This window comes from Lipotes vexillifer, unplaced genomic scaffold, assembly GCF_000442215.2.
Source record: "Lipotes vexillifer unplaced genomic scaffold, Lipotes_vexillifer_v1.1 scaffold150, whole genome shotgun sequence".
NCBI lineage: Eukaryota > Metazoa > Chordata > Mammalia > Artiodactyla > Lipotidae > Lipotes > Lipotes vexillifer.
The window spans coordinates 6,059,930-6,085,610 of NW_006792921.1; the positions used below are offsets into that span (position 1 = coordinate 6,059,930).

General features: G+C 54.0%; 1 protein-coding gene across 4 annotated transcripts in view; it reads right to left on the bottom strand.

The window, feature by feature from the left end:
• CRHR2 (corticotropin releasing hormone receptor 2) overlaps positions 1–25,681 on the bottom strand; it is a 41,607-nt gene that overhangs the window by 7,271 nt on the left and 8,655 nt on the right. For 2 of the 4 annotated variants that reach the window (XM_007466103.1, XM_007466105.1), the window contains exons 1-8: positions 17,725–18,064; positions 17,438–17,563; positions 6,264–6,349; positions 4,719–4,828; positions 4,207–4,324; positions 2,212–2,365; positions 1,634–1,694; positions 96–168 (exon numbers count right to left, since the gene is read on the bottom strand). In XM_007466103.1, the coding sequence (XP_007466165.1) occupies positions 96–168; positions 1,634–1,694; positions 2,212–2,365; positions 4,207–4,324; positions 4,719–4,828; positions 6,264–6,349; positions 17,438–17,563; positions 17,725–17,827 (831 nt within the window). In that variant the 5' untranslated portion in view covers positions 17,828–18,064. Of the gene's footprint in view, positions 1–95; positions 169–1,633; positions 1,695–2,211; positions 2,366–4,206; positions 4,325–4,718; positions 4,829–6,263; positions 6,350–17,437; positions 17,564–17,724; positions 18,065–24,341; positions 24,436–25,681 lie in introns of those variants that run through there. The other 2 variants (XM_007466102.1, XM_007466104.1) reach the window with 2 other exon arrangements.

A 25,681-nucleotide genomic window follows, 5' to 3' on the forward strand; every position in this document is an offset into this window, starting at 1 on the left:
ATCCAGACCCTGTCTCTCCCCAGCATCTCTGCTGGGTGGGTCCTCTGCTGTCCTCCTGGTGCCCAGCCCTGTCCCACTTCCCACTGAGGACCTACCAAGAGCACGAGGATGATGGGGCCCTGGTAGATGTAGTCCACCAGGTCGCCGGGCTCCTTGCCAAACCAGCACCTGCAAAGATGGAGTGGCTGTAAGTGGCCTGCGGAACCACAGCCTGGGGACCACTGCAGCCTCGGGGCCAGGGTCCTCTGTCTTGACTCTTTCTGAGATCCAATCTCCATGGCTGTTCCTTCCTCCGAAGCCTGGGTGGACAGCCCCAGCCCCAATGACCACCCTGGCTCATACCTGGGCTGCCTTTTGCCCTACATGGAGAGTCTGGTCTCCCCAGGGAGACTGAGGCAGGCCCTGGGTCTCCTCCCCCTTCTCCTTGCTCCCTCACCCCATCCCAGGATGCTGGGCCCAGGGCTGGAGATGCAGGAGGCTCATGAACGGAGAGCTGGGCTCCCCCTCGCTGGCCAGGGCCCAACTGCCTGTACCACCTGTTCCCGCATTGCTTGGAACCCGCCTCTCCTTGTGCCAGGCACTCAGACGCACAAAGCAGCAGACGTGGAGGCGGGAGCCTTCTCCTAGCCCCATCCCTGGCCTCATTTACCCAGGGAAGGAAGCTTGCTGCTGTTAGAGGCTTGGTTATCCTTTGGGGATGCTGGGGGTGAAGACGCTTCAGGGTCTGGAGGAAGGGCTGGCCCAGGACCCAGTCTGGCTCTGCCAGCAACTCCTACTGGACCTCAGAAAGGGCGCCACAGAGTTCAGGAAATTCTGTGTCTTCTGCAACTTCAGAGGTCATCCAGTGCACATTGCCTCAGGCAGGATTCTCCCCTGCAGCCTCCCAGCACGGCTTTTTAATTTTTCTTTGCTTGAACACCCCCTTTGATGGGAAGCTCACTACCTCTCAAGGCAGCCCTCACTCTTGGGCAGCTTTTATCGTTAGGAGCTCTTCCTAATGTTGAGCTCTCAGAACCCACGCCATTCCTGCCCCCTGCCCCCAGATCCCATCCGCTCCCTCCATCCTCAGAGACCCCTTGAATATTTGTATACAGAGACTGACGTTCCTCTGCCCCCTCTTTCCTCAGCTGGTGGCACCCAACTTCCCCGCCATTCCCTGGCTGTCCTGCAGCCAGAATTGCCATCATCTGGGCTGAGGCTGAGTATTTCAAAGTCTCTGGTGCAGAGAGAGTCCCAGCATGGAACACTGCACCCCAGGAAGAGACTGGGATGCCAGAATAAAACAAGCTTCCACTGGCCTGGCCCGGGCATCTGTAAGGGGCTCAATGCCACAGCTGGAGGTGCTCTGAGCTGAAAGCCTAGAGCCAGACTTGCCGCATCCAACTCCAGGAGGAGGCCTTACCAAAGGCTAAGGGGGTCGTGCATTGGGTGCTTAAAAGAACAACGATTCCTAATTCAATTCAACAAAGTTGACTTGACACCTATCGCATGAGTACCTCCGGGTGCCAAGGAAATTTTCTCAGTTTAAGGACAACGGAAAAGTGAACTGTCCTGGAGTGGCTGCAATTCTTGCCCCGTGGCTGACCTGTCCTAACATCCCTCTGAGCCCCATGGCTGGCCTGTCCTTACTTACTGTTCATTCTCATAGTAGAGTTTGCCAATGGCCCAGGTGATGATGATGGGGCAGGGGATGCCTGAAAGAAGGACAGACACAGCTGCAGTGGACAGACGGATAGTCAGGAGCCCCTCTTGTAGAACACAGTGTGGGGGGGAACCACAAAGGGCCAGGGGATCTTGTTTCCAATCATCTAACTGCAGGCCATCCATGACCTTGAGGGACCCTGCCCCCATCCCTCCCTCACTCTCAGCCATCCCCTCCAAGCAGGTCAGAGAGATGAGGGGACAGCGTGATTTTCTGAGATTTTTTGATAGAGAAGTGGAGCTGGCCAGCTTTTCTTTTGAAGCCAGAGACAAAGGCCTTTGGATTGGCCATTCCAGGCAAGAAGACGAAGGCTATTTGTGGGCTGTCCTTTCAGAGGGACTAATTGCTTCTTCCTCTCCAGCATGGAGGGGAGTGGCTGCATCCTCGGACTGTCCTGGGGATGGCAGACAGGAATGTGGTCCGGTCCTTGGACCCAAGATGAAGGGAGGTGACCCTGTCAGCAGCACCCTCTCCCCACTGGACCCTGCAGGTCCCCCCAGGAACCTCACACCATCCAATGAAGAGGAAGAGCCGCTTGCGCAGGCGATCGGTGGAGTAGGTCATGACGACGGCCGTGTGCAGGTAGCAGCCCTCCACGAACATCCAGAAGAAGTTAGTCACCACAAAGTAGTTGAAGCTGGTGGTGATGCAGCGGCACCAGACCTGCACGGGGCAGGCAGCAGTCAGTGGCTGCCTGGGGCCCAGGCCCAAGTGCACAGCTTGGGCGCTGATGGAGGGGAGGTCGTTTGAGTTGAGTCACGGACATGGCATTAAACACCCTTGCATCTCATTCTGGGAAGCTTCATCCTTTCTCCGCCACATTTTCCGGAAAGTGCCAGGCTCCCCTGGTACCAGGGGGTCTGACTTCTCACCAGTGTTTTCTAATCTCCTTTTTCATAAAAGAAAGAGGGAGTCTGACTGACTCTGAGATTTTTGCAGGGAGAGGCTAGAATTGAACAGCACTGTCGTGTTTCACTGTCACTTTCTTTTGAGGGTCACCTTCACTTCACAGCGAGTCAGGCTGGTTTCCATTTCGGGATGGACTATGAAATTTCATGTAGAAAAAAATTAGTGAGTCAATTAAAAGAAAATTGTCATTGAACTAGTACAGGCTCTGTGAAGGTGAGCTGCAGCGGTGGACGTGATCCTCCCAAATCTCTGGGTTTAGGAGATTCTGGGCTTAGTGTGATCCCTGCCGTCTCTGGAGGGAGACTTCCTTACACCGGGACCTCGGGCAACTGGCCATACCTCTCTGAACCTCATCGTGCTGCAGAGAAAAGAATAATCCCATCTTGCAGGTTGGTTCAAGAAGATGGGGGTGGCAAAGGCAGGCGCCAAGAAATGAATGTTGGTGCCATTTGCCTTCTCAGCCGAGGGGAATTTGTCCCTGTCCCTCTGAGCAGGGTTACTACCCCTCCCTCAGGGGACGAGCCTGCCCAGAGCCACCCTGGGCCACGGCCAGGTCTGGCCTCAGCTGACCCTACCTGGCCATCTTCCCCAGGGGTTCGCCACCAGGGCACCCTCAGAGCTGAGGATGTGGGGATTGGTGGTTAGAGGAGCCCTGTGATGGGGAGCTGACTGTCCCCTTGGACAGCTCAGCACCTCTCTGTCCGGCTCTAACAGCCGGGCTGTCAGACAATCAATCAGCTGAGCTGATCACAGCCTCCGTGACTTTCCTCCATGGTCCCAGCCCTGATCTCGGGCCCCATGCGGCCATCTGTCTCCTCTGTTCTGAGAAAGTCCTGCTGAGGTGGAATTCGAAAGATCCCCTCCTCCCAATCTTGTTTTTCCTCCAAGTTAACGATGCCTTGTCAGTACAAGCCAACACTGGGCTGCAGGGCACCCCAAACTGACTGAATTCCGTTGGTGCTGAGGCAGGGCTCAACATGGGGCCAAGTGAAGCGTCAAACCAGGCTGGGTGTGTGCTCAGGTCTAGCCATCCAAAGACGATGTATTGAGCAGTCTCTAATGGTGGGCCAAAGAGCTCCGTGCATGGCTCCACTCTGGGCTCTGGTTTTATGACTTGGACACAGTACAACAGTGGTTGACACAAATCCACCGTGGGCAGCTAACGTGCTGGCCTGCTCAAGATCCTGGTGGCCCAGATGTAGAGGCATCATTACAGTGTCATCTAACCTCCCTGAGCCTCAGTTTCCATGTCTGTATAATGGGGGCGAAATCCCTACAGGTCTCTCATTGGAATGAATTGACCTAAAGCTCAACAGAGGTTAATTTCAGCCTCCTTTTCCCTAAGGAATCTTTGGGAGGTGATGAAGTCACAAGATGGGGAGTGCAACAGGATAACCCAAAGTCTGCTGTCAGGTATGTGCTGCTCCCCAGACCCCGGCCTGGAGCCCTATTCCCCCACCCCTGGCTCTGGAGGGACAATGATTGGGTGCAGGTGAGCTCAGGTTCGGGTCTGCACGCGAGGACTGGGCAAGAGAGATGGGGGCCCCCAGAGCCCAGAGCCCCCCAGGTCCGGCCCCAAACCTCTACCCAGAGACCTCATTGCTCTCATGCACTTCATGGTCGATGAGCTGCAGCAGGAACCATGTGACATTTCGCAGGATAAATGTGGTGATGAGGTTCCAGTGAATCACGTTCCGCAAACAGCGGATGCTCCTGCGGGAGGACCAGGTCAGGGGTCAGCCGGGACAGGCTGCACCTGGGCTCAGAGCTCAGTTGGGGCAGGGGGCAGGGGGCAGCTGGCGTCATGGGTCAGCTGGGCCTGCGCCCCCTGCCACCCCCTCCTCAGGCAAGGGAGAGACTCAGCCCGGGGTGAAGGCAGGGCTGCACCAGGAACCAAATTCCCATTCACGGTAACCACGGTTGGGTCTTCCAGGGCTGGCTCCCTTTTTGCCTCCTGCATGCCCGCTGGCGGTCAGTGCCCAGGCACCTCCCCAAGCCCCTTTTGTCCGTTGGCTCCAGGGACCCTGGAGAGGAGCTGAGAATGGGAGAGGTGAAGGGGGTGCCGTGGGAGGAGGGCAGAGAAAAAGCAGGGGCGGGGTGGACTCACCGCAGGGCCAGGAAAAGCAGGAAGGCAGCCACGAGGGCCGCCACAGACACGCAGTGGCCCAGGTAGTTGATAATGAGCGCGACGTGGTAGTGCAGGTCATACTTCCTCTGCTGGACAGACAGACACACACACGGGCAGACAGAGGCTTGGAGCATGTGGAGGGTGGGGCCAGGCACTCTAGCAATGGGCACCCTGTGCGTCCTGACCCTGGGGGCAGAAGAGGCTCCAAGTGTCACCACCACACCTGGCACCCAGAGCTCTCTCCGGTCGGCCCTGAGTGGCTCTTGGTATAAATGGCTGTGGTCAGGTGTCCCCTGTGCAATTGGAGGGCAGATCTGAGCACAATGTATTCTGAGTTATGCCAGAGATATGGGTATGTAGATTCTATTTTCTTTTTAATTCTGGAATGGGAGTTGCTACACCTGTGTTTCATCTCAGCTCACACACTAATGGGCTGAGCAACTGAGGGTGTATTGATTTATATCTCTGGGACTCAGTTTTGATATCTGTACAATGGAGCCAACCTGTCCTCCTGTCTCAGAAGCAGCGACCTATGGCAGGTCTGGGGGTGCCTTGGGATCAGTCTGCCCTGGGTGCAGCAGTGAGGGGGTACGTTATCTGTAGAGATTTTAAGAGCTGTAGAGATATTAAGACCAAATAAAATCAGTCTGCTTTTTAGTATCACCACATGCTGGCAATTCTTAACAGAGGCAATGATAAAATACTCCTTCCTGCCAGGGTCGACTATCCCGCCACCCCACACCCGCTTTGGTTTGCCACTGCTCAGAGGGGCTGTGAGATGAAGAGGTGACGGCAGAGGGCAGCAGGGGACCTCTTTCTCTCCTTTATGGCCCATCCCACTTGTCACTCTTGCGGCCCTCACTGCAGACCCCCTTTGGCTCGCATTTTGTAGAATCACTTTCTCAGGGCAGACAAATGTTTTTCCTCTGAACTTGGACTTCTTTTGGGGAAAAGTTTCAGCCCCACTGGGGGCCGTAATGGGCAAAAGAGGAGAGGGATGGGGTGGGAATGTATCATTTGGGGTCAGGAACGAGGCGAAGCTTCAAGAGGAAGGAGGCTGGCACCGCAGATAACACGGAATCCAGCACCAGAGCAAGCGGGGCTGGTGAGGTCGGAGTGGGACCCAGCTTCCCGTGGGGACTGCCCTTCTGGGGGCTACACTTGTTTCCATGTGGAGTCATAGAATCAGAACGCCGGATGGGGAAACTGAGGCCCAGAGGAGGAGGGAAGTCACACTGCCTGTTAGATGGTGGGGCACTGGTTACAGGGTCATCCCCTTCTCGTGCCATCTTGCTGGTGTCCTCCACCAGCTGAGCTCGTCTGAAGGTGAGCTTCCATGTCCCTTCTCTACCCCACCACAATGTCACTAAGCACAGGGCAGGACATAGAGTGGTGGCAAGAGGTGCAAGAAAGGGGTGGGTGGGTAACACAGGACTGGGTCTGCCACCCTTGGCATCCTCTGTGCTCAATCTGAGTCCTACTACCTGTACAGGACCAGGGGTGAGACAGGTGGGAGCCACTCACCTTATCATCCAAAATGGGCTCACACTGTGAGTAGTTGATCCGTGAGGCCCAGGTCCCATTCTCCAAGCACTCTCGGTAGGCATTCCCTACAAAAGATGCACCAAGAGGCGGGTCACTCCCCTCCTCAAGAACACTCCCTGGCTCCCTGGTGCCCACAGGATAAGGTCCCTATGTCTCAGCCTCTCTAGGCCCGGAAACACGTCTGAATGTTCACGTGAAAGTCATTCATGTGAAAAGTGCACAAAAGCCTTACCACTCATGGTAGCTAAAAGGCATGATAAAACCCATTTCTGACACAATTTTTGACTAGCATCTTGTACACTCCCTTTAATTTTGTTTGAAACTGAACCCCACTGTGAGCCCTGGGATGTGGCTGAAGATTCACTGCTTTCAGCATGCCGAAGAGTTTCCATCCTAATCGCAATCATTTTATGCTCATGAGATCCATACTTTTCCCACCAGTATCAGCGCTTCCACTTTCACCATAGTCACTATTTACACAGCAGGTGTTTGCCCTGTACCAGGTCCTCTTCTAACTGCTTTGTTTAGACTCGTCCACTCAATCCTCAGGCAAACCCATGGAGTAGGTGCTGAGATTAACCCATTTTACAGATGAGAAAACTGAGGCACAGGAGATCAAGCAGCTTGCCAAGGATACAAAGATGAGAAGATTCAAACCCAGAAGGTCTGGCTTCAGGGTTTATGTTCCTAACCCCTAGGCTACTGAGTAGCGGTACAGGAATGACAGTAATATGGGGAAACAGGACTGTGCTGCTGACCTTGAGCTGCAGCTGCCTAGGAGACCACCGTGTGATCTCTAAATGTTTGAGAACCTGGCTCTGTGTTAAAGTTGGAATGTGATGTGGGAAAAGACATTTCAGAGCATCAGTGTCTGATGTACTGAAGTGAGGGTTTTATTGAAGGGAGATGTGTGAGGTTCAAGGAATGCGCATATTTTCTTTAAATCCTAGTTTGACTGTCAAGATCTAGCTCCTAAGCCACGCTCTCCAGGTAGCCCACCGTCACTTCCAGCCAGAGGAATGCCTCACACCTGGTAACTCCAAAGCCCTCTCCCAGCCTCTGCTCTGCATTTCGCTGTCTTATGTACCCTACCTCCCCCGCTTACTTACAAATTCTAAACAATCTATTGTTTGGGGATAATTTGTACCAGCGTTCTGCACTCTGGCTAATGGGCAGTTCTTTGTGGATTTTTCTTTTGGGCTTACGTTAGAATCACAATATAAAGCTAATTTTAAAAAAATAGCTCACAGAGCACAGAGTCACAGAGCTGAAGGGGAAACCTTAGATTGTTTTTGGAAGCAATGAGTTCTGAAATAATTAAGTTACTTTAAAAATCCACTTCCGCTGAGCTAACAGTGAGTTAAAAGCAGTGGAGTTATGAAGGAGCACTTGCTGAAGAGCAGAAACAATGGGGGAGATTCTATTAGCCTAATTGTTTTTTAATTTGGTGCTCTGAGCTTATAGATTTTTTTCAAATTTGGGATTTTTACTGGCCTATTCCTGCCTCCTGGGCCTGTCACCTGTCAGCGAGGCCTGCCTCTGGCAGGTCCCTGGCCCAAGTGTGAGTCAGTCAGGCCAATGCTGGTCTGACACCGACTCTGACCCCAATATGAGGACACTAGCTCCCAGCCCCTGACCATGGCACCCAATTCCCCACTTGGGTTTTCTCCCTCTACAGGATTGTTTTACTACAGGTTGTATGTTGAGAGAAAGAAAGAAAGGTTGTATGTTAAGAGAATTTGATGCATAAGGTCAGTGATGTTACTGAACTAAAGGACAGAGTATGGGCTGAAACCAACGGGACCAATGTAAAGGCATTTTGGGAGGGTGGGTGATTTTGTAAAATGAACAGTCCCTCCCTAATGGGGATTTAGAGTCCTTCGGCCTGTGTGAAGTGAGACGGACCCTGATCCTGCCTATGGTTCAAAGGGCAGAAAAATTTATCTTCTGCGAATGTGTTCCTAGATGTTATCTAGCTTTTCTGAAGTCAGTGCTAAGCTCCTTCCTCCAGGAAGCCCTCTTTGATTGCTTGCATCCCACGAGTCTCTTTCTCCTGAGCCTCCCAACGCCCCCAGCCCTCTCAGTCCTGACAGCCTGAGCCCCACATTCCAGCCCTTGCTCATGACCTGGCCTCAGTTGTTCAGGTGGGTGAGTCTGGTGTCTCAGGTCAGTGTGGGGCTCCATGAGGACAAGACCTCAGAATACTCATCTCCCAAGTATGATATCTTGTGGTGGTACTGACCATGGCGTGGGCTTGCGGAAAGGAGGGGGTCAGGATAGAGATGCTGCGGATCTGAGACCTTTCTGGTCCCTCACATCAATGCCCCTGGGGTACCAAGCTCCGTGGATTCTGTCTCCTCTTTCTTTTTCCGGAGTCCATCCCTCTCCTGCCCACCCTTTCACCCACTCTCTAGTCACCATGCACTGGCACAACACCCTCCTATCTTGCCTCCTGGCTTCATCTCTTGCCCGCCTCGACTCTCTATCCTTTACCCCCACTGCCAGAGTGATCATGCTGATTTCTGAATAAAAGTCATCAGCAGCTTTTTACTGCCCTTGGGAATAAAGTCCAACTTTCTTGGTGTGCTATTCAAGGCCCTTGACACTGGGCCCCAGGCGAACTTTTCTGACCCATCTCTACCACTCCACATGGCAGCTGACATTTACACCAGCAGGCCTGGCACACACCGAGCTCCGTACCAAGCCACCCCTTGAGACACCCTCCGCACTCTCACCCTTTACGCATGCACATATTCCTACAAACTCCTACTTATCTTTTAACCCCCAGCTCTAATGCCACCTCCTCCTGGAGGCCTCCCCAACACCCAAAGTATTACGTAATCTCTTCTTTTCCCCTGTAAACACCTCCTCTGTGTCTTCCCATCTCTTGAAACATAGGTCTTCACACTCTATTGCCCTTGAACTACAGCCACATATCCATTTCATGTCACAGTCCAGTACACACACACACACACACACACACACACACACACACTGCTCACATGACTGAATCCAGTTTCACAAAGTGAAATTTATCTTGACCACAGCTATAATATTTTTCTATTACTTTCTAATGAATTATATTTATTCTATATACAAATACTAGTCACAACCCACTAAATTTACTTCACAATCCACTATCGTACAACATAGTTTGAAAAAGAAAAATCTCTTTTAGAGCATTTGCCGTAATTCACTATGAGTCTCATCTCTTTAGAATTGATCTTTCTTTTCTTTGCTACTGAACTTTGCTACTGTCCCTGGGGACAGACAAGTAGGAAGAAACCATACTGGAGTCAACAGTTCCCTCCTCAGGAGTGAGCCATTGAGTATACGTGGGCTGAATCAAATTGACTCAGGTCTGTTGAAACCTTGGAAAGCAGGGTCTGAGATGTGGGATGTAGTGGTGGGAGGGAGCTTCCCTCTTGGGGCCCAGCCATGCCTGGGAATGAGGCTCTGGCTCTAGACACTGGGTACCATGGGACTGGAAGAGAGACGTTCCCAGCACTTCAGAGGAGCTGGCTAATGAGGACACTGCGCCCTCAGGCACAGCCTTGGACAGGAGAAAGTAAGACAGGAAGAGTCCCCTCTGGGACCCACAGGAAGATGCGCACGGAGAGTTTGAGGGCAGATGGTCAGGCCAGAATTGTGGGGATGGATGTAGTGAGGAGGGTGCCTGTTACCACAGCAATGCAGGTGCCTCCGCTGAAGATCGATGCCAATGGTGTGCAGTGTAGTCTGCCAGGGGCATTAGGGTCCGGATGATGCAGGCAAGGTCTTCTCTTCCAGAGCTCTGTGGTCTGGGAAGCCTGGACTCTATCCCCTGCAGCGTGCCCTGGCCTGGTGAAAGCCCTCATTACAATGTGCTCTGTCCCTTTCAGATGCTGACACTTTGACAAGAGTTTCTGATTTGGGCAGTCACCTGAGAGGTCCGGGAGCCTGGCTGGGAGAAGATGGAAGCCTAAATTCTAGCTGTAATTTTGTCTCTGGCTGATTAAGTGACTTTGGCTAAGTCCCATCCCTCTCAGCCTCATCTTCCCCACTCAGAAAAACTAATGTAAACTGCTTCTCAGTGATGCTACTGGCATCTCAGGTGGGTCAAGTATTTGTTGTGTGGACCTAGCTATCTCCTTCCTGTCTGGCTTCCTTTTCAATCTGCTAACTGCCAGTAGTACCCTCAAGCCATTGTGACAACCCCAGACATCCATACATCACTTTTAAGCGCTCCCGAGGTTGGCACTTCTATCTGATAGTCGATCTGGCAATATATGGTAGATGGGGACCATGAGGGACCATGTTTTGGTGGTGGTTATGAGGGAGAGCGTGCCAGAGACAGGCTGGGCATGGGGATGAGTGGGAATGTGGTCGTCATTGGCTGTCAGGAAAGAAGATGACAAGAAGTGAGGGTGGGAGGGTGCTGACAGGGTCATGGGAAGGGCCAGAAGCAATATTTACCAAAGGGATGAGGTCACGTGCAGGACTGAAAATTTCAGCACCACGGACAGCAAAATGCTACCACTGCCCACTTCCCACCATGAACGCAGGTGGGGAACCTTGGAGAGCGCCTAAGACTTACGCCTCCCGGCTCTGCCCATTCAGCCCATAGCCCTGGGCCCAGGCCAAGAAGGTCAAGATAATCCATGACCCTCTTCAATGCCCAGCTTCAGTCCTAGTAGCTCCAGGTGCTTCCACGACTGCTCCAGCCCCTGGAGGGTCAGCTGCTCACTTCTCTTAGCTCCTGCTGGGTCGGTATTGTTCTCTCATTGATTTCTGTAAAGGGGTCATGCCTTCCCAAGCTAGCTAAGGCGTAGGGGTGGCAAGGCCTAGGTCACCTCTGGCCCTTTCTTAAGGGCTACACAGAGCTGCGCACACAGGGGCTCAGGATGGACCGAGGTGGTCCTGTTGTCTAGGCTACCGGGGAACTCCAAATGAGAATGAGAGGCTCAGGGTGGGCCAAGAGGATAGTTTGTCATCTTGGATGCCCAGGCTCTGTCAAGCTGCATGGCAAGTGCAAAACTGTCCCACGTGCGGGAGCATCTTGAGTCTCACACTCATGCCACGGGCAGGCTGAGCCCCGCTGCCAGAACTGTTGACACTATAAGTCCAATCCTTGTTGGGTAGGGGTGTCCATCTGAAATAGCAAACCTGTGGTCAGCATCCTCCAGGTTCCAGGCAAGAAAGTAAATTGGGAACTGAGTCAGCAGGCATCTCCTTGGGAATTTAAGAGGGCGAGGCAACTTCTCCTTCATTTGGTCTAAAGAGGCCCAAAGAGGGAGACATGTCCACGGTCACCAGCAATGAAGAGGCAGAAATAGATCTCTCTCCCCCAGGACACACTTTCTTATGGGAGATCCTGGAGTCAGTGTTTCTGGAAGGGAGAGGCTCTCCCTACTACCCTGTGTTCCAGAAGATGTAGTCAGTTGTGCCACCTCTGCAGTGTCCTAGCCACTTAGTGTCTGGACCCCCAGAGCAGAAAATGCCTAAAGGGCCAGATATGCCACCCTCAGTCCCCTTACTGCTTTTCCCTGCAGTTGGACTACTGCGGACCTAGCTATCTCCTTCCTGTCTGGCTTGGGACCTACACCTTAGGTCACTTTTCTTTTGCGGGAAAAATCTCTACTGCCTGGACTAGGCAGTTATACTGTGGGCATGACTAATGGCTTTTCACCTCCAGTTAAGAGACCATTTGGGGAAACACGGTACAGTCATGGTGTCAATAGCACAGTCTCCCTGAGCTTCCCCAACAATGTGCGTCTCCCTGAGTTAAGTCTGAACATTTCCCGTGTTGATCTAGTCACCGCACATTGGTGGGGCAGAGGTGGGGGCAGCTGGTGACGCTCACCCAAGCTCAGGACCAACCTGCTGGGTTGAGAGATCGGGAATCTGCTATCACCAACCCAGTCATCAGGTTGGGAAGGGCCTCCTCGGGGCCTGGACAGGGAATGGGACATTAAGTGGAGGATTCCTGGGGAAGGGGCGAGGGAAAGTAGCGGGTGGCTGCATCTTTGGTCTTCCCTGAGGTGAAGGGTCCTTAAGCAGAGGGACGGCTGAGACTCCACTGTTACACGTCTCAGCTGTCTGGGCCCCATGCATGCAGAGGTGGAAAAATGCTAGAGCGTGGGCTGAGAGCTCCCAGAGCCTGCTGAGGCTATTCAGGGTGCTGGCTTTCTGTGGGACCCTGGGCAAGTGTCTTTTCCTCTCTGGTCCAGTGGTATCCCAGCCTTAAGCAGCAGGGGCAGGGAGGGATGAACTCAGCACAGAAGGCCTCACAGCTGGGAAGTTCTCAGGTGTCTGGATGGCCAGAGGGGCATCCTTTCTACTCTGTCTCTCCTTCCTCCTCCTTCCCTCAGCCAGACCCTCAGGGATGGTCATGCCTGTCCCACTTTCCCTCTCTCCCAGCAGGGGACAGTTCTCACACACAGGGTAACTGCTGACCCTTGGGCTTCAGGGGTCAGGGTGTGGTTGGGTCTCACTGGGGACTGGGAATGCAGACCTGAGTTCCTGGAGTCACAGCTTCTATTCCTCAACCCAGGGGCCCATCTACCTGGGACCCTCCCTGAGGCTCCACCCCAGGACCAGGCCTGTCCTCAACAAGTATAATGTCCCCACTGCTTCAAGACCTTCAAGAACCACTCCCACCCCCTCCAGGAAGCCTTCCAGGAATGCTCTAGTGCCCACCAAACCCATCTTTCCAATCCCTGATGGTTGATTTGTATAAGCTTGGTCTTTAAGCAGCCTGGGGCTCTGTGAGGACAGGGCTCAGCCTTTCTCATCACCCCTGGCTCCTGAGCACAAGCAGATAGACCCAGTGGGAAGGCCCCTGTGGCTGGAGACCACCTAGTTTATGTGTTTCCATTTTAACACAACTAGGGCTTCAGAATGTCTCTAGACTGGGGTTCTGGGAAGTGGAGACCCCCCAGTCCTCCCCACAGGGTTGGGTTAGGTGAGGCATCTCTTCCCCCGTCCCGGCAGATGTCTCAGTATTGATGGGCCTGCCATTCTCAGCAGGACATGGTGTGAGCCTGAGGTCAAGGAGCCGAGGCTGAGCCGGGCTGGGCTTAGTGATTCCGCAGGAGGAAAATGACCCTGTCCACGAGGCTGCGGGACCCTCCTTTGCAGCCACGAGGCCCACAGGGACAGGCAAGGGGAGGTGCCTGAGTAGGGCAGATAGAATGAGGGATGGGAGGAGGGAGAGATAGAGGATTTCGGGAGAAGGGAGGGAGGGAGCGGGGATGGAGAGAGGGGTAGGGGGAGGGAGAGAGAGAGAGAGGGAGGAAGGGAGCTCGAGAGGGAAGATGGAGGGAGGGAGGGAGGGAGGGAAGGAGGGTAAGAGAATCACATAGATAGAAAACAAGATAGAGACTGAGAAATACACAGAGACATACACACAAAAAGAGACAGAGAGAAAATACACCCAGAGACAGAGATAGAACTAGAAAACAATAGAGACTGAGAAATACACAGAGACATACACACAAAAAGAGACAGAGAGAAAATACACCCAGAGACAGAGATAGAACCACACACAGAAATAGAGACAGAGCCATGGAGACAAAGAGAACAACACAGAGAGAGACACGCACACAGAGATGGGCACAGGAGTGGAATACAGGTGAGAGGTGGGAGGAAAATGGAACACAGTGCCCACCTCCGGCCAGACCACTGCTGGGCTAATCCACTTCCCTTCTCCCTACAGACAGGGAGACTGAGGCCCAGGAAGGGGGTGGGACTTGCCCCAGGTTCTACTGTATATGGACATTATGATAGTTTTGGGTGGCCCAGAATTTGAACCTGATTCCCATATGGGCTTCGGGGAAACCTGGGAGAGGCAGAGAACACCTCCTGCCATAGGGCTGAAATGCCAGGCCCTCACCTTCTAGGCTCCCTTGTAGCCAGAGCTGGAGTGTGGGGCCCAAAGCTCCACACTCCCCCCACCTCAACAGATGCACTGGCCGCGAGGAATTCAGTGAGCTGGGGGCCCACAAAATGGAGATGGGCAGAGTGTTTCCTGGGGACCACTGCAGGAAGCTTAAGAACCCAAGGCAGTGATGACAGCAGGGCCATGGCCCATCTGGTGGCCAGGGCTCGTGGCGTTGTCAGGGCCCATTCAGGGAGAGTAGGGGTTCCCTCACTGGGCCAGCTCTGCCCTGAGTTCTTGGCTGGGGACCCCATTTCTGGTTCTGGTTCTCCGTTCCATCAATTCTGTAAGCTCCCCGATAGCCTTTCAACAAATTCCTTCTCTGTTTAAGCCATCAGATTTGCTTTCTCAGAGGCAGCAGAGCCTTAGTTAGAATCCTTGTTCTGTTTTAAGCTGTGTGACTTTGGGAAAGTCACTTAACTTCTCTGTGCCTCCGTTTCCCCATGTGTAATATGAGGATAATACTATGTCTCTGTTATTGGGTGTGTGTAAAGATTAATGAGTTAACACAGGTCAAATGACAGTACAGACACACAGAACCTGCACCAGGTGGGGGAAAACACTGGAGGGGACTCAGACACGTGGACACTTAACTGGGTTCTGCCATGGACGAGCATGTGTGGCCTTGAACAAGTCCCTTCCCTTCCCTTGGCCATTGCTGAATCTGGAAGCAGTCTCTGGGCAAGAATAACAAGGCTCTGACCAAGTCTCCCACTCTTGCTACCTGTAGCTGTTGGCTAACCACACAAGAACTCCCGAATACCTTGTCTCCAGACCAAGGCACTAGCCTGGGCTTCCTCAACCAGCCAATTGCGTTCTCCATATCTTCACTCAGACGTCCCTGCAGCTCCTCAGACCACATATCGTCTACTGTGCTCAGCTGAGTGGACCAAAGTACACGAGTACTGTTGCCTAAGCTTCTGTCCCATGCAGGCAATGCCCGCCCTCTAAAACATGAGGTTTCAGAGGGGGTCTGGCTGTAGCATAACAAAATTGGGTAGGAATAGGAGCCGGGACCCTTCCTCCTCTTCCCCCAGGCTTCTCATAGGAGCTTTCTCCCTCCCCGTGTCCTTCTTTCTCCAGGAAAGATCCCACTGCAAAGGCAAACAGAGCAGGAGGAAGCGGTGGCTAGGAGGCAGGGGAGGAGAGAAATCAATCACCCCATTGCCATTGCCATTAGCTACCTTGGCTCTTCCCACTTCAGCCGCCACACTGGTTAATGGCAATGCCGCTTCTGCCCCACATGCTTCTCCCGTTCGCCAGCAGTCAGAGTGCAGGCAGCACTTTGGTCCAAATGAAGAAAATTGTTCATTAGTACCAGGGGCTAACTGGCACGTTTGCCAACCGCCGTGGCACCCTGACCTTTTTTTCAGCTTCTCATTTGACGTGATGTGAGTGGTCTGGTACGTGCTGCGGCACCTCCTTTGGGAAGTCTTCTCGCCTCCCCTCCCCTCTCCCTCCTCGTCCCACAGCCCCCTTGCACTCCCCAGTTATCACTCTGTATCCCTTATGTCTGTTGCAATTGTGAGTGGGGGCCTCAATGCCAGTGCAGTGGCTGGCACACAGCAGCTGTTTAATAAACTGTTTGAATACTGTGCTCAGCTTGGCAATGGAGAAGAGATCCAGGCCCTGTCCTCGGGGGCTCCAGGCTGGTTGCGGGGAGAGGGGACAGCTCAGGCTGTAGGAACCAGAGCAGAGCTGCCTCAGGTCCACAGGCCGTGTGGTGGAGGGGCCGCATCACCTCACTTAGCGCTCGGTCTCTGGGCTCAGACTGAGTCAGGGCCCCGGATCTCCACTGCCCGACCCCACATGGCTCACAAGATCCTAAAAATAGTTTTATAATCTCAGGACTGGGAAGGAGCGTGGAAGCCAGTCCTTCTGCTTGCACACCTCCTGGGTCAGGGACATCACCTCCTCCCAGGGAGGTTTGTTTTAATCATGGGTAGGAAGTGTGGTCAGATGACGCAGAAATCTTCCTCAGCAGCCCCACTACCTCTCTCACTCCCTTCCATTAGGAGCACCACTGCCATTGGATTCCTCCAAGCACAGCTGTTCTCTGGGACACGAGAGCCCTCCGCTGGTGCAGACAGGGGAATGCCACTCAGCCTCAGATGCAGGTGCTACGGTCTAGCCCTCTAACCATCTCTCGGGGTGAAGGCCTGAGTTTGGACAGGCATGTGTGTGTGTGTGTGTGTGTGCGCGCGTGCGCGCGCGTGTGAGTGAGGTGACAGGGGAGCTGTGCCCCTATTCAGACACACATTCAGAGACAGGTTGCTGTGATGCTTCCAGGATGAGGGGCTTCAGACAAACAGATGCCCTCCACTCTTGCCCAGCGTCTCAGAAGGCTCTTTGCTGGTGGGGCGGGGCTGCCTCACAAGACACTCCCACTTGGCTCCCATCAGACCTTCCACAGAGCATAGACTCGGGCACCCCCTCCCCTCCCAGAGCGCATCCGGAACAACCCCACCTGGATGCTGTGTGACTCCTGTAGCCTCTGCTGCCGTCCTCCCCAGAGTGTCAAGCCAGCTGGTGATTGGCCAGGAGGAAGGAGAGCACAGGCTGTTCTCCCAGGGGGTGGGGGTGGGCGGTCCTGATTCAGACACCATGCGTTACCTGGGTAGCAGGAGTAATGCTGACCACCGCCCCGGGCTCACAGCCCAGAGGGACAGTCCGGGGGCGTCTGGGTAGGGAAGAAGCTACACCCCACACTCCGGCCCAGAAACGGCTGCGCTTTGCGTGCCCCCAACACAAGCCTCACCCCATTTTTCCTGCCTCCTGCTCTCCCACAGTAGAGTCTGATGGTGGCACTCACCCTGGGGGCTGGGAACTTGGCCTACGCGCCCCACCCCTTCCCACCTCCCCGGGGAGATGGGGGGCGGAAATTGGCTAAACACAGAGACGCCCCAATGGAGAATCTTCAGGCACCAAGAGTATATAATGTGGGAGAGAGGTTTGTCCTCAAAAGGAAAGAAGTGTTTCCTTCTCCCCGTTCTGAGCTCTCTGCGCAGTGGAGCACGGGAATCGTGGGCAAATCACTGCCTTACTGAGGTCTGAAGCTAACGGTGAGGTAGGGGCGGAGGGAGCGCCCACAGTATTACGTCTTTAACGCCGGCTGTAGGACGGTGCCACCGCCCTCAGGTCTTCGACGCTGGGTCCGGAGCCCTCGCTACCCCCTAAACCGCCCTCCTGGGAGGCGGGTGCTGAACCCGCGGCGGAGGGTCCGGGGGACACTCACGGGTCGTGTTGTACTTGACGCCGTTGAAGTACTCGGGGCACTGCCTCTCCACCAGAGCTCCGGCCGCGCTCCGGGGCCAGCACGTCCCGATCTGGTCCAAGGTCGTGTTGCAGTAGGAGTAGGGCCCTGACGACGGGAGAGAGCAGAGCGGGGCTCAGAGGGGTTGCTGGGGGCGCGGGGCGCCGCAGGACGTAGGGCGCTCGGCGCTCGGAGCGCGGGGCCCTGGGCGCACCCAGCGCGCCAGGGAAGGAGCCCGCGCCGACCCTGTCCGCTCGCCTCCCGCCTACCCTCGGGGTCCAGTGGCAGCCCCCAGCCGTCCAAGAGCAGCTCTTCTGTCAGCTCCAGGCTGCAGTTGGCCTCCAGCAGGCTGTGGAGCAGTGCCGCGTCCATCGCGCCCCAGAGCCGCGCGCCGAGAGGGAGTGTGAGTGCGCGTCCGGCGTGGCTGCCAGGGGCTGGGTTCGAGACTGAGCGGCCGAGAGAGCGCAGGGGCCTGGCGCTGCTCGCCCAGCCCGACCTTCCGGACAGCCTCCGGACGCTGCGCCGGATCGCCCGGAGCTGCCAAGTTGGGACCTTGGCGCAGAGGAGCTGCAAAGCGCACGGAGCTGCCGGCCCACCCGCTAGGTCGCGGCCAATGGCGGCACCAGGGGGCGGGGCCAGGCGGCTCCTCTCGCCCTGGCCCAGGCTCCCGCCCCCGGCCCATCAGCCCTGCCCTGGGTCCGCCTTCTCAGGCCCCGGCAAGGTCCGTGGGACGGTGGCGGGAATGGAGAGTGTGGGCCTGGTGAGGGGAATGACCCGTCCGAGGACCGAGGCCCAAGGGTTGCATGGCGCAGCAAAGCGCGCCCGCCCGCCCGAGGAGCCAGAATCGGGTGGCTCGCCGCCTGACTTTGTCCTCCTTGAGCGAGGACACTGGAGGGGGTGACAGGGGGAGTGGCGAGTCCACGTGCAGATGTGCGCTCTAGAAAAGTCCCCTTAGCCTCTGGGAGGGAAGTGGATTGGAGGGGCTTTGAGGGAAGCAAGGGAGCCACTGAAGAGTTTAGTGAGATCAAATGGCCTGAATGGGTGCAGACCCGGACCAAGCCACTTCGGGGAGTGCCAGCCCTGGTGAGGAGGAACTGGAGTGAGGAGTGGGTGGGTGGCTTCCAACAGGAGCCAGGAGGCAGGGATAATGCCAGGTCTCCCGCTTGGGTGACTGGGGGCGGGGGTGGTGTTGTCATTTAATGACATGGAAAAGTCCAGGGGAGAATCTGGCTGAAATTATCTGGAGGATTTCAAACACCTGGGTCTTACTGCCCTGGGTTTCAGAGGGAATAAAGTGAGAAGTGAGACCCTCTCTTCCTCTTGCTTCCACGTGTGTGTGTGTGTGTGTGTGTAGGAGAGATCAGACCCCATAGCAAGTGTGGAGGAGCTAAAAACCTTCATTTGGAATTTGCCTAGGCCCCTCAGGACTGCCTGCTCCATAATTCCCTGCGGTTCCACTGAGTGCCTAGGGCAGGCCCACTACTCATGCCTGCTGAGTGGGGGGATCTGGGCTCAAGAGACAGGGCCTGGGGTGTTGTTCACCCCCAACTCAGTCTTTACTCTCTCTGCCTCTGACTCTACTCTCTACGCATTTTACCCCAATTCTCATCCTCTCTTCTGGGGCAGTTTCTCCATCATTGAAATGTTCTTAGAGGCCCCTCCCAGCCCTGGCAATCTCTGGTTCTGAGTTATGAGATACAAAGGCAGATGTACAAAGGAAGATGTACCTGTCTGTGAACGTGTGTGTGTGTATGTGTTTCTATATTCAGAGGGCAGGGAGAGCTGGGACCCAGTCCCAGCTGGGCTGGAAGCCCCAGGGGAGCTAGACCTATCCCTTCTTGCCATTCGCCACTGGGAACAAAGCTGCCAGAGAAGGCTGAGACCACCCTGAGCCAGCATTACGCCCTGAGCAGGGAGAAGAGGTAGGCTGGGCCGCCTTTGTGTGCTCCAATCTCACCAGCCTCTATATGAATGCTGCTGTCACTGCCCAGGCAGAGACAGAGAGCCCTGAGACCAGGGCTGAGCACAGCAGTCTCTCCAGGGCCAGCTGATTGGCAGGAACAAGGTGCAGACCAGCCAGCCAGGTCTGTCTTCTGCTTTTTGAATGGACACAGCCCTTGGCTCAGCTCGGGCAGCTACAGAGGCAGAGGTCCCTTAGTGTCCCTAATAACCAGTGCCAGGAGCAGGTGAGGATCAGTTGAGTCCCAACTCCAACCCTAGGCAGAGTCCTGTTGCCAGTCCCAGGCTGAGATTCGGCCCTGGACCCAGACTGAGCCCTGCCCCACAGGGTCACACATAGGCTAGAGTGTGGCTGGCAGGATCGGCCCATTTCTTCGTTGGGAATTAGTCTCATTCATGCACAAAGGAGGGCTCTCCACACACCGATCCCAGCCCAGGGGGAAAAGGAGAGATCAAGCTAAGTTATTAACCTGTTCATCACCAGAGCCACAGCATAGGAAAAGCAGCTATGGGGTGGTGAGTGCCCCGTGACCACAGGCCAAGGACTTATCGTCTCACACGAAGAATGGAAGCTTGGCCTGGGAGACCTGGACTGCTCTTAACTGGGACAGCACATGTGATATAGGTTCCTCTGGGAAGTGACCATTTCAGGGGCAGAGGCAAAGTTCATTCTGCATCATGACAGGACAGTCAGGGCCTGAGCACAGGCCCACAGACCTGGGGTCCCCTGGTTTCCATGATGCAGGGCCATTTCGTCATGGAGTTTATTATCATAGGTATGACTGTCTGTTATTCTAGATGTGACAGAGGAAAATGAGAAAAGGAGCGGCTTTGGGACAAATTGATTTTACAGCTCAGTTTAGTGTCTGCAAATAGGTAAACGAGGAAGATATTGTAAGGAGCGAAAACTTTCCTCACTTAGATTAAATTCAACTACAATTAATAAAGTCTGGGACTTTTTGCTAGCCAAGGAAGCAGAGGTGGGTGGGAGGTCCCTGGGATGGAGGTGAGCTCCCAGGCCATGCATTGGGGCAGCGGTATTTGGGACAGTCTGTGTGCCCCCAGTCTGGTGGGACAGGTTGCAAATAAGTTCAGGGAAGTGTGACAGGTGCTGGGGAAGATACCAGGGAGTCATGAGCAGAGCGGGGGCGGGTCAGGTGCCTCTGGCCCACCTCTGATGTCAGCTGCAGCGGCAGTGGATGGTCCTCCAGTGCACAGCCTAACACCAGATAGGCGTGCACAGCACAATGGAAAAACACATGGTGTCTCGCACAGTCGCGAGTCTGCACAGCACACACACGTTCTCTCACTCATCCCACCACCCATCAAACACCAGCTGGAAAACAGGATTTGAGGGGACAGAGTCTGCCTTTGCATGTCTGATGGGGCTGTGCTCTGTCAGGCTGAAGAGACAGGGAGTACGCAGGGCTGGGACAGGTTGTGGGGTTCACTGCAGTTACGGTGGGACTGCTGAGGACACGGAGGCTTGGGAGAGGCCAGAAGGTGCCCCTCTCTTGCCCTGCAGCACTGAGGACAGTGCCCCTGGCCAGGCCAGATACTCCTTCCCCATTCTACCCCGCTCCACGCTGGCTGGCGTAGGGGAGATGGCCTTGGGATCGGGCTTCAGGCCCCTGGCAACCATCCAACCCTACACTGTCGTTTACAGATGGCCACAGGGAGGCCCAGAGGAGGAAAAGTAACTTCCTCTCCAACGGCTCCCAGGCCATCCTCATCTCCACGGCAGACTGGGCTCCTTGTCTCCCTTCACGGGGGGAGGAAGTGATTTCTCTAAGACCGTGTGACTTCTCACAAGAGCGGATCTCCATTGCCCTCGGGACAGAGCCCAGCTCTTTAGCACCGCAAACAACATTCTTCATGATTGTCTATTCCCCATCCTCTCGCTCCTCTCAACTTGAGATGCACTTTGGAACAACTCGCCATTCCCTGGGGACATTCTCTACCTCTGTACCTTCGCATGTGCTGTTCCCTCTGCCAGGAATGCCCTTACCGCTGTGCTCCAGTTAGCCTAGCCGACTCCCATTCACCCTTCTAACGTTCAGCTTAGCCCTCACCTCCTTTGTCTTGTCTGGGGTGGGTGGCCCTTCTCTGTGCCTCCATCTGCCGGGTGCTGGTTGATGTCACATCAAGGTTGTTGGTTTTTCTACTGTGACTCCCAGAGGGCAGGGCTGGTCATGTTCACTAAGCAGTCCCTAGCACCCATCAGAATGCTCCAGGCCTGTGCTCAGTGAGTCACCACTGAAAGAACAAATGCCCTGGCAGCAGCCCTGTCTCCCAGACCAAGGTTCTCTTCCCATTTGACCAGCCCTGTGTGTGTGTGTGTGTGTGTGTGTGTGTGTATTGGATTAGGGAGTTATTTCAAGGAATCCTTGATTCCATCTGTATCCTTATATTGCCTATGGACTGAAAAAATAATATGCCTTACAACTTACAGTATATGCTCTATTAGATTCCTCTGTGATGAATAAAACAGAAATAATCCACTTAAAGCCCAGCTTAAGTCTCTTGTGATTATGCGTTTTTCCTTTATTTGGACCTCAGGGGCATGCATTTTAATTGATCAGAGTCTTTGATTCATGACCTCTTGTCATCATTAGCCCATATACGGCCCAACTTTATTTTATTTTAGTCTTTTCTTTTATGGAAGTTTGTATGTAATAGCACATATAAGGAATCTGTTGCCCAATCCAAAACTAGATCATTACCAATCACTTACAAATTTATCTATATACTCCTCCCTCAGAGGGAACATTCTTTTGAATGTGGTGTTTATCATTCCTTTGCTCTTAGTTTTTTCAGTTTTATGACATGAATGTATGTCTAAACAATAGGTTGTTTGTTTCTACTTGTTTCTGAACTTTGTTAGTCAATATGCATTTTCTCAATCAGTGGACACCTAAAAGGACATCCCTACCATGTGGGGACCTGAGAAACTATTCCCTAAGTCCGAGGACATCCTAACAGCCTGCATGTCCCACTGCAGGGGCATGGTTAATGGATGATGCGTCCCCACGGTGGCTGCTAGGCAGCACCACAGCAACGTGGTGGATGAATAATTAATGACACAGGGAGATGTTCACTCTGAATTACAACAGGAAGAAGCAGGTTACAAAACTGTAGACACAGGATCATTCCAGTTTTGTGGAAAAAAGAAAAAAAGAAAAAACATGAGGCTCTATGGTTTGATAAACTTCTGGCGGATGTAAACATTATAAAAAATTCCTGGGTTGTGGGATAATGAGTACTTATCGTCTTCTTTGGTTTTTAAAAATATTTTTTTCCAAATTAAATATATGTAATATGTATTCCATTTATAAACAGATGGATGATAGTACAAGTCAAGCCGGGCAGAGCTTGTGTTTGGAGAGGCTGGGACTTCTCTCCACTAGGCTGAGGTGGGGAGGACGCGTATCACCTGCCAGGGGTCACGGGGAAGGCGAGGGTCCATGCCACACACGGGGCAAAGAGGGAGGGCAGGGAGAAGGTGGTGGATTTGCTGATAAACAAGTGTTGCCTCTGAGAGCAAAGAGCTCTGGCGAGGGGAGGGTGGGAGCTCTCCTGAAATGGGGGGCCTCCATTTTTTTGCCCGATGGCTGCTTGGCACGCTGGTGTAGCCACGGTCTCTCTTTCAACCTTCACAGTAAGCCTCTGAGGTCGACTTTGACCAATTTTTAACAGATGAGGAAACTGAGGCTCAGATGTTATAGGCTGAATAGTGTCCCCCAAATCCATATGTTGAAGCCGCAATCCTTAATACATCAGAATTTGACTGTATTTGGAGATAGGTTCTTTAAAGAGGTCATTGCTTTAAAATGAGGTCATTAGGGTCGGCCCTAATCCAATGTGACCAGGGTCCTTGTAAAAAAAGGAGAATAGGACACAGACATGCAGAGGGAAGACCATGTGAAGACACACGGAGAAGATGGCCCGCCAAGGAGAGAAGCCTCAGAAGGAACCAACTCTGTTGACACCTTGGTCTGGGACTTCTAAGGTCCAGAATCATGAGAAAATAAATTTCTGTTTTTTAAGCTACCCAGTCTGTGGTATTTTACAGCAGCCCAAGCAAATTAATACAGATGGGTTGGCTGACTCGTCCAGGGTCACAGAGTTGTTAGGTGGAAGAGCTAGGATCCACACTTGGGTCCGTCTAACCCTAACACCTGAGCTCTCGACCACTCCACTGTTAAGGAGGGCAGACAACAAGGTTTTCCTCTTTATGCGTGACTCGGGCTGCGTTTGGTGCTGGGTCCCAGTTCCGGCCAGCACCCTTGTATCCTTGTGTTCCGGCAGTAGCTCCAGATCCCAAGGGCACCCGCAGCCCTCCTCCTTCCTTGCTGCTTCTGTGGATGCAGCCCTGAGAAGGCCAGGACACTGGGCGAGGCCCTGGGGACATCTTTCCAGAGCCCGTTAAGGCCCGGGGCTCTTCTGAGTTAGCTCTGCAGTGGCTAACCCTGACTCTGAATCAGCTGCCAGGAAACTCTTAAGGGGTCAGAACTCAGGGTCCCAGCTGCTATTTCACAGGTTCTTACCAGGAGGTAACACCTGTAGCCACGGCAACGGGAGAATGTGTTTTACACCTTCTGTCGGTCTGGCCGGAGTTTGAGAGCAGCGAGGTGCCCCCTCCTCGGGCACCTGAATGCCAGGCCAGCCAGCTTCCTTGGGTGTAGACGCAGGGAGTCGGGAGCTGGAGGACGACTCCCAGCCAAGTTCTTCATCATCGGTGAAGGACCTGAGCCCCAGTGGGGAAGGGGCTGCCCAAGGACAGACACAAGGCCCGGGCCTGGAAGCCAGTCACCCTTCCCCACCTGCTGAGCTGGGGCTGGCCCGGGAGAGCCCGCTTCTCCCCCAGGTCCTGGGCCCACCCCCAGCTTCCGGGGTCTGCCGCCGGAGGTGGCAGGGGCTGGCATACCTGAGAGGTTGGTGAGGGTCATGGTTGCGTGGCAGTACTGTTCCAGTAGCATCCACACGGGCTGGTCCCTGGGTGCCTGGCTGGGCCCGGCCGCCTAGAGGACAGGAGAAATGAGGGTCAGGCCCTGGCTAGGCAGTGACAGCACATGTCTGCCTGTCCCCCACCCCACGCCGCCTCGTCCTGTCACTCATCCCTTACCCCTCTGCTGTACAGAGGAGAAAACAGAGGAGGGAAATGCCCAAGGCCACACAGCAGAACAACAGCCTGGCCAGACCTGGAACCCTGAAAAGGCCTTAGAAGTGGTCTAGTGCATCTTGGCTCCCAAGGGAAGACTAATGCTCTGTCCATCCCTTGGCCCCCAAAGGTCTCTTCTTCGGATGGGATGTGCCCTGTGTCCTTCTGTCAGCAAAGCTGGGGTCGGGGTGTCCGCCAGCCCTTCGTCTCCCCAGCAAACATCTGTACTGTGTCTACTGTGTGTCAGGCCCTGGCTGGGGGACACGGTGTCCTCAGGGTAGTCCCAGGCCAGGTAGGGGTCCCCTAGACTTGGAAGGTACAGAGAAGAGGGGAGAAGAGTGGATGATTTGACTTTGTTTCCCTGTCACACAGGTAAACAGGCAGTTACAAATGTTAACACGTGGGACACCTAACTTGGACTTGGGAAGACAGGGGAGGCTTCCTGGAAGAGGTGGCACTCTGGGGGCAACCAGACGGATGAGTAGGGGAAAAAGGAGGAACCACTGTGCCAATGTGAGCACTTGCCAGGGAACAAACGTGATTGTTGCAACAACGGCAATTCCATCCAAAGGACAGGAACCATCTAGGATCCCATCTCCTGAAAAAATCATGAGGGAGTGCTGGATATAGAGGGACAAAGTAGATGTGGTTCTCTCTGCCCTTCAGGGGACCATCTTCTGGAGGAAAAGATGGATGGGTAATCAACTTGTTACAGCATCTACAATTTGCTGAGAAGGAATAAGGTAGCATCACAGAGGGGGTCATGCTGATGTGGGCTTTGAAGGTTGAGTAGGAGTTTGCCCAGCTGATAAGGGTGGGGCCAGGAAAGGCATCCTAGATAGCAAAACACGTTCAAAGGCAGAGAGGCTGGGAAGTGCCTGGTGTGAAACTGAACGAAAGCAATGCCCTCTAAAATTCTAACCCTTGTCTCCCATTCTTTCCAAGACCACCACTTCTCTTACCTTGTGGCGAATGCGTGTGCACACGTGCACTTGCATGTGTGTACGCAAGATGACTTTTTTTTTTTTAAATTTATTTGGTTGTACCAGGTCTTAGTTGCGACAGGCAGGCTTACTTAGTTGCAGCATGCGTGTGGGATCTAGTTC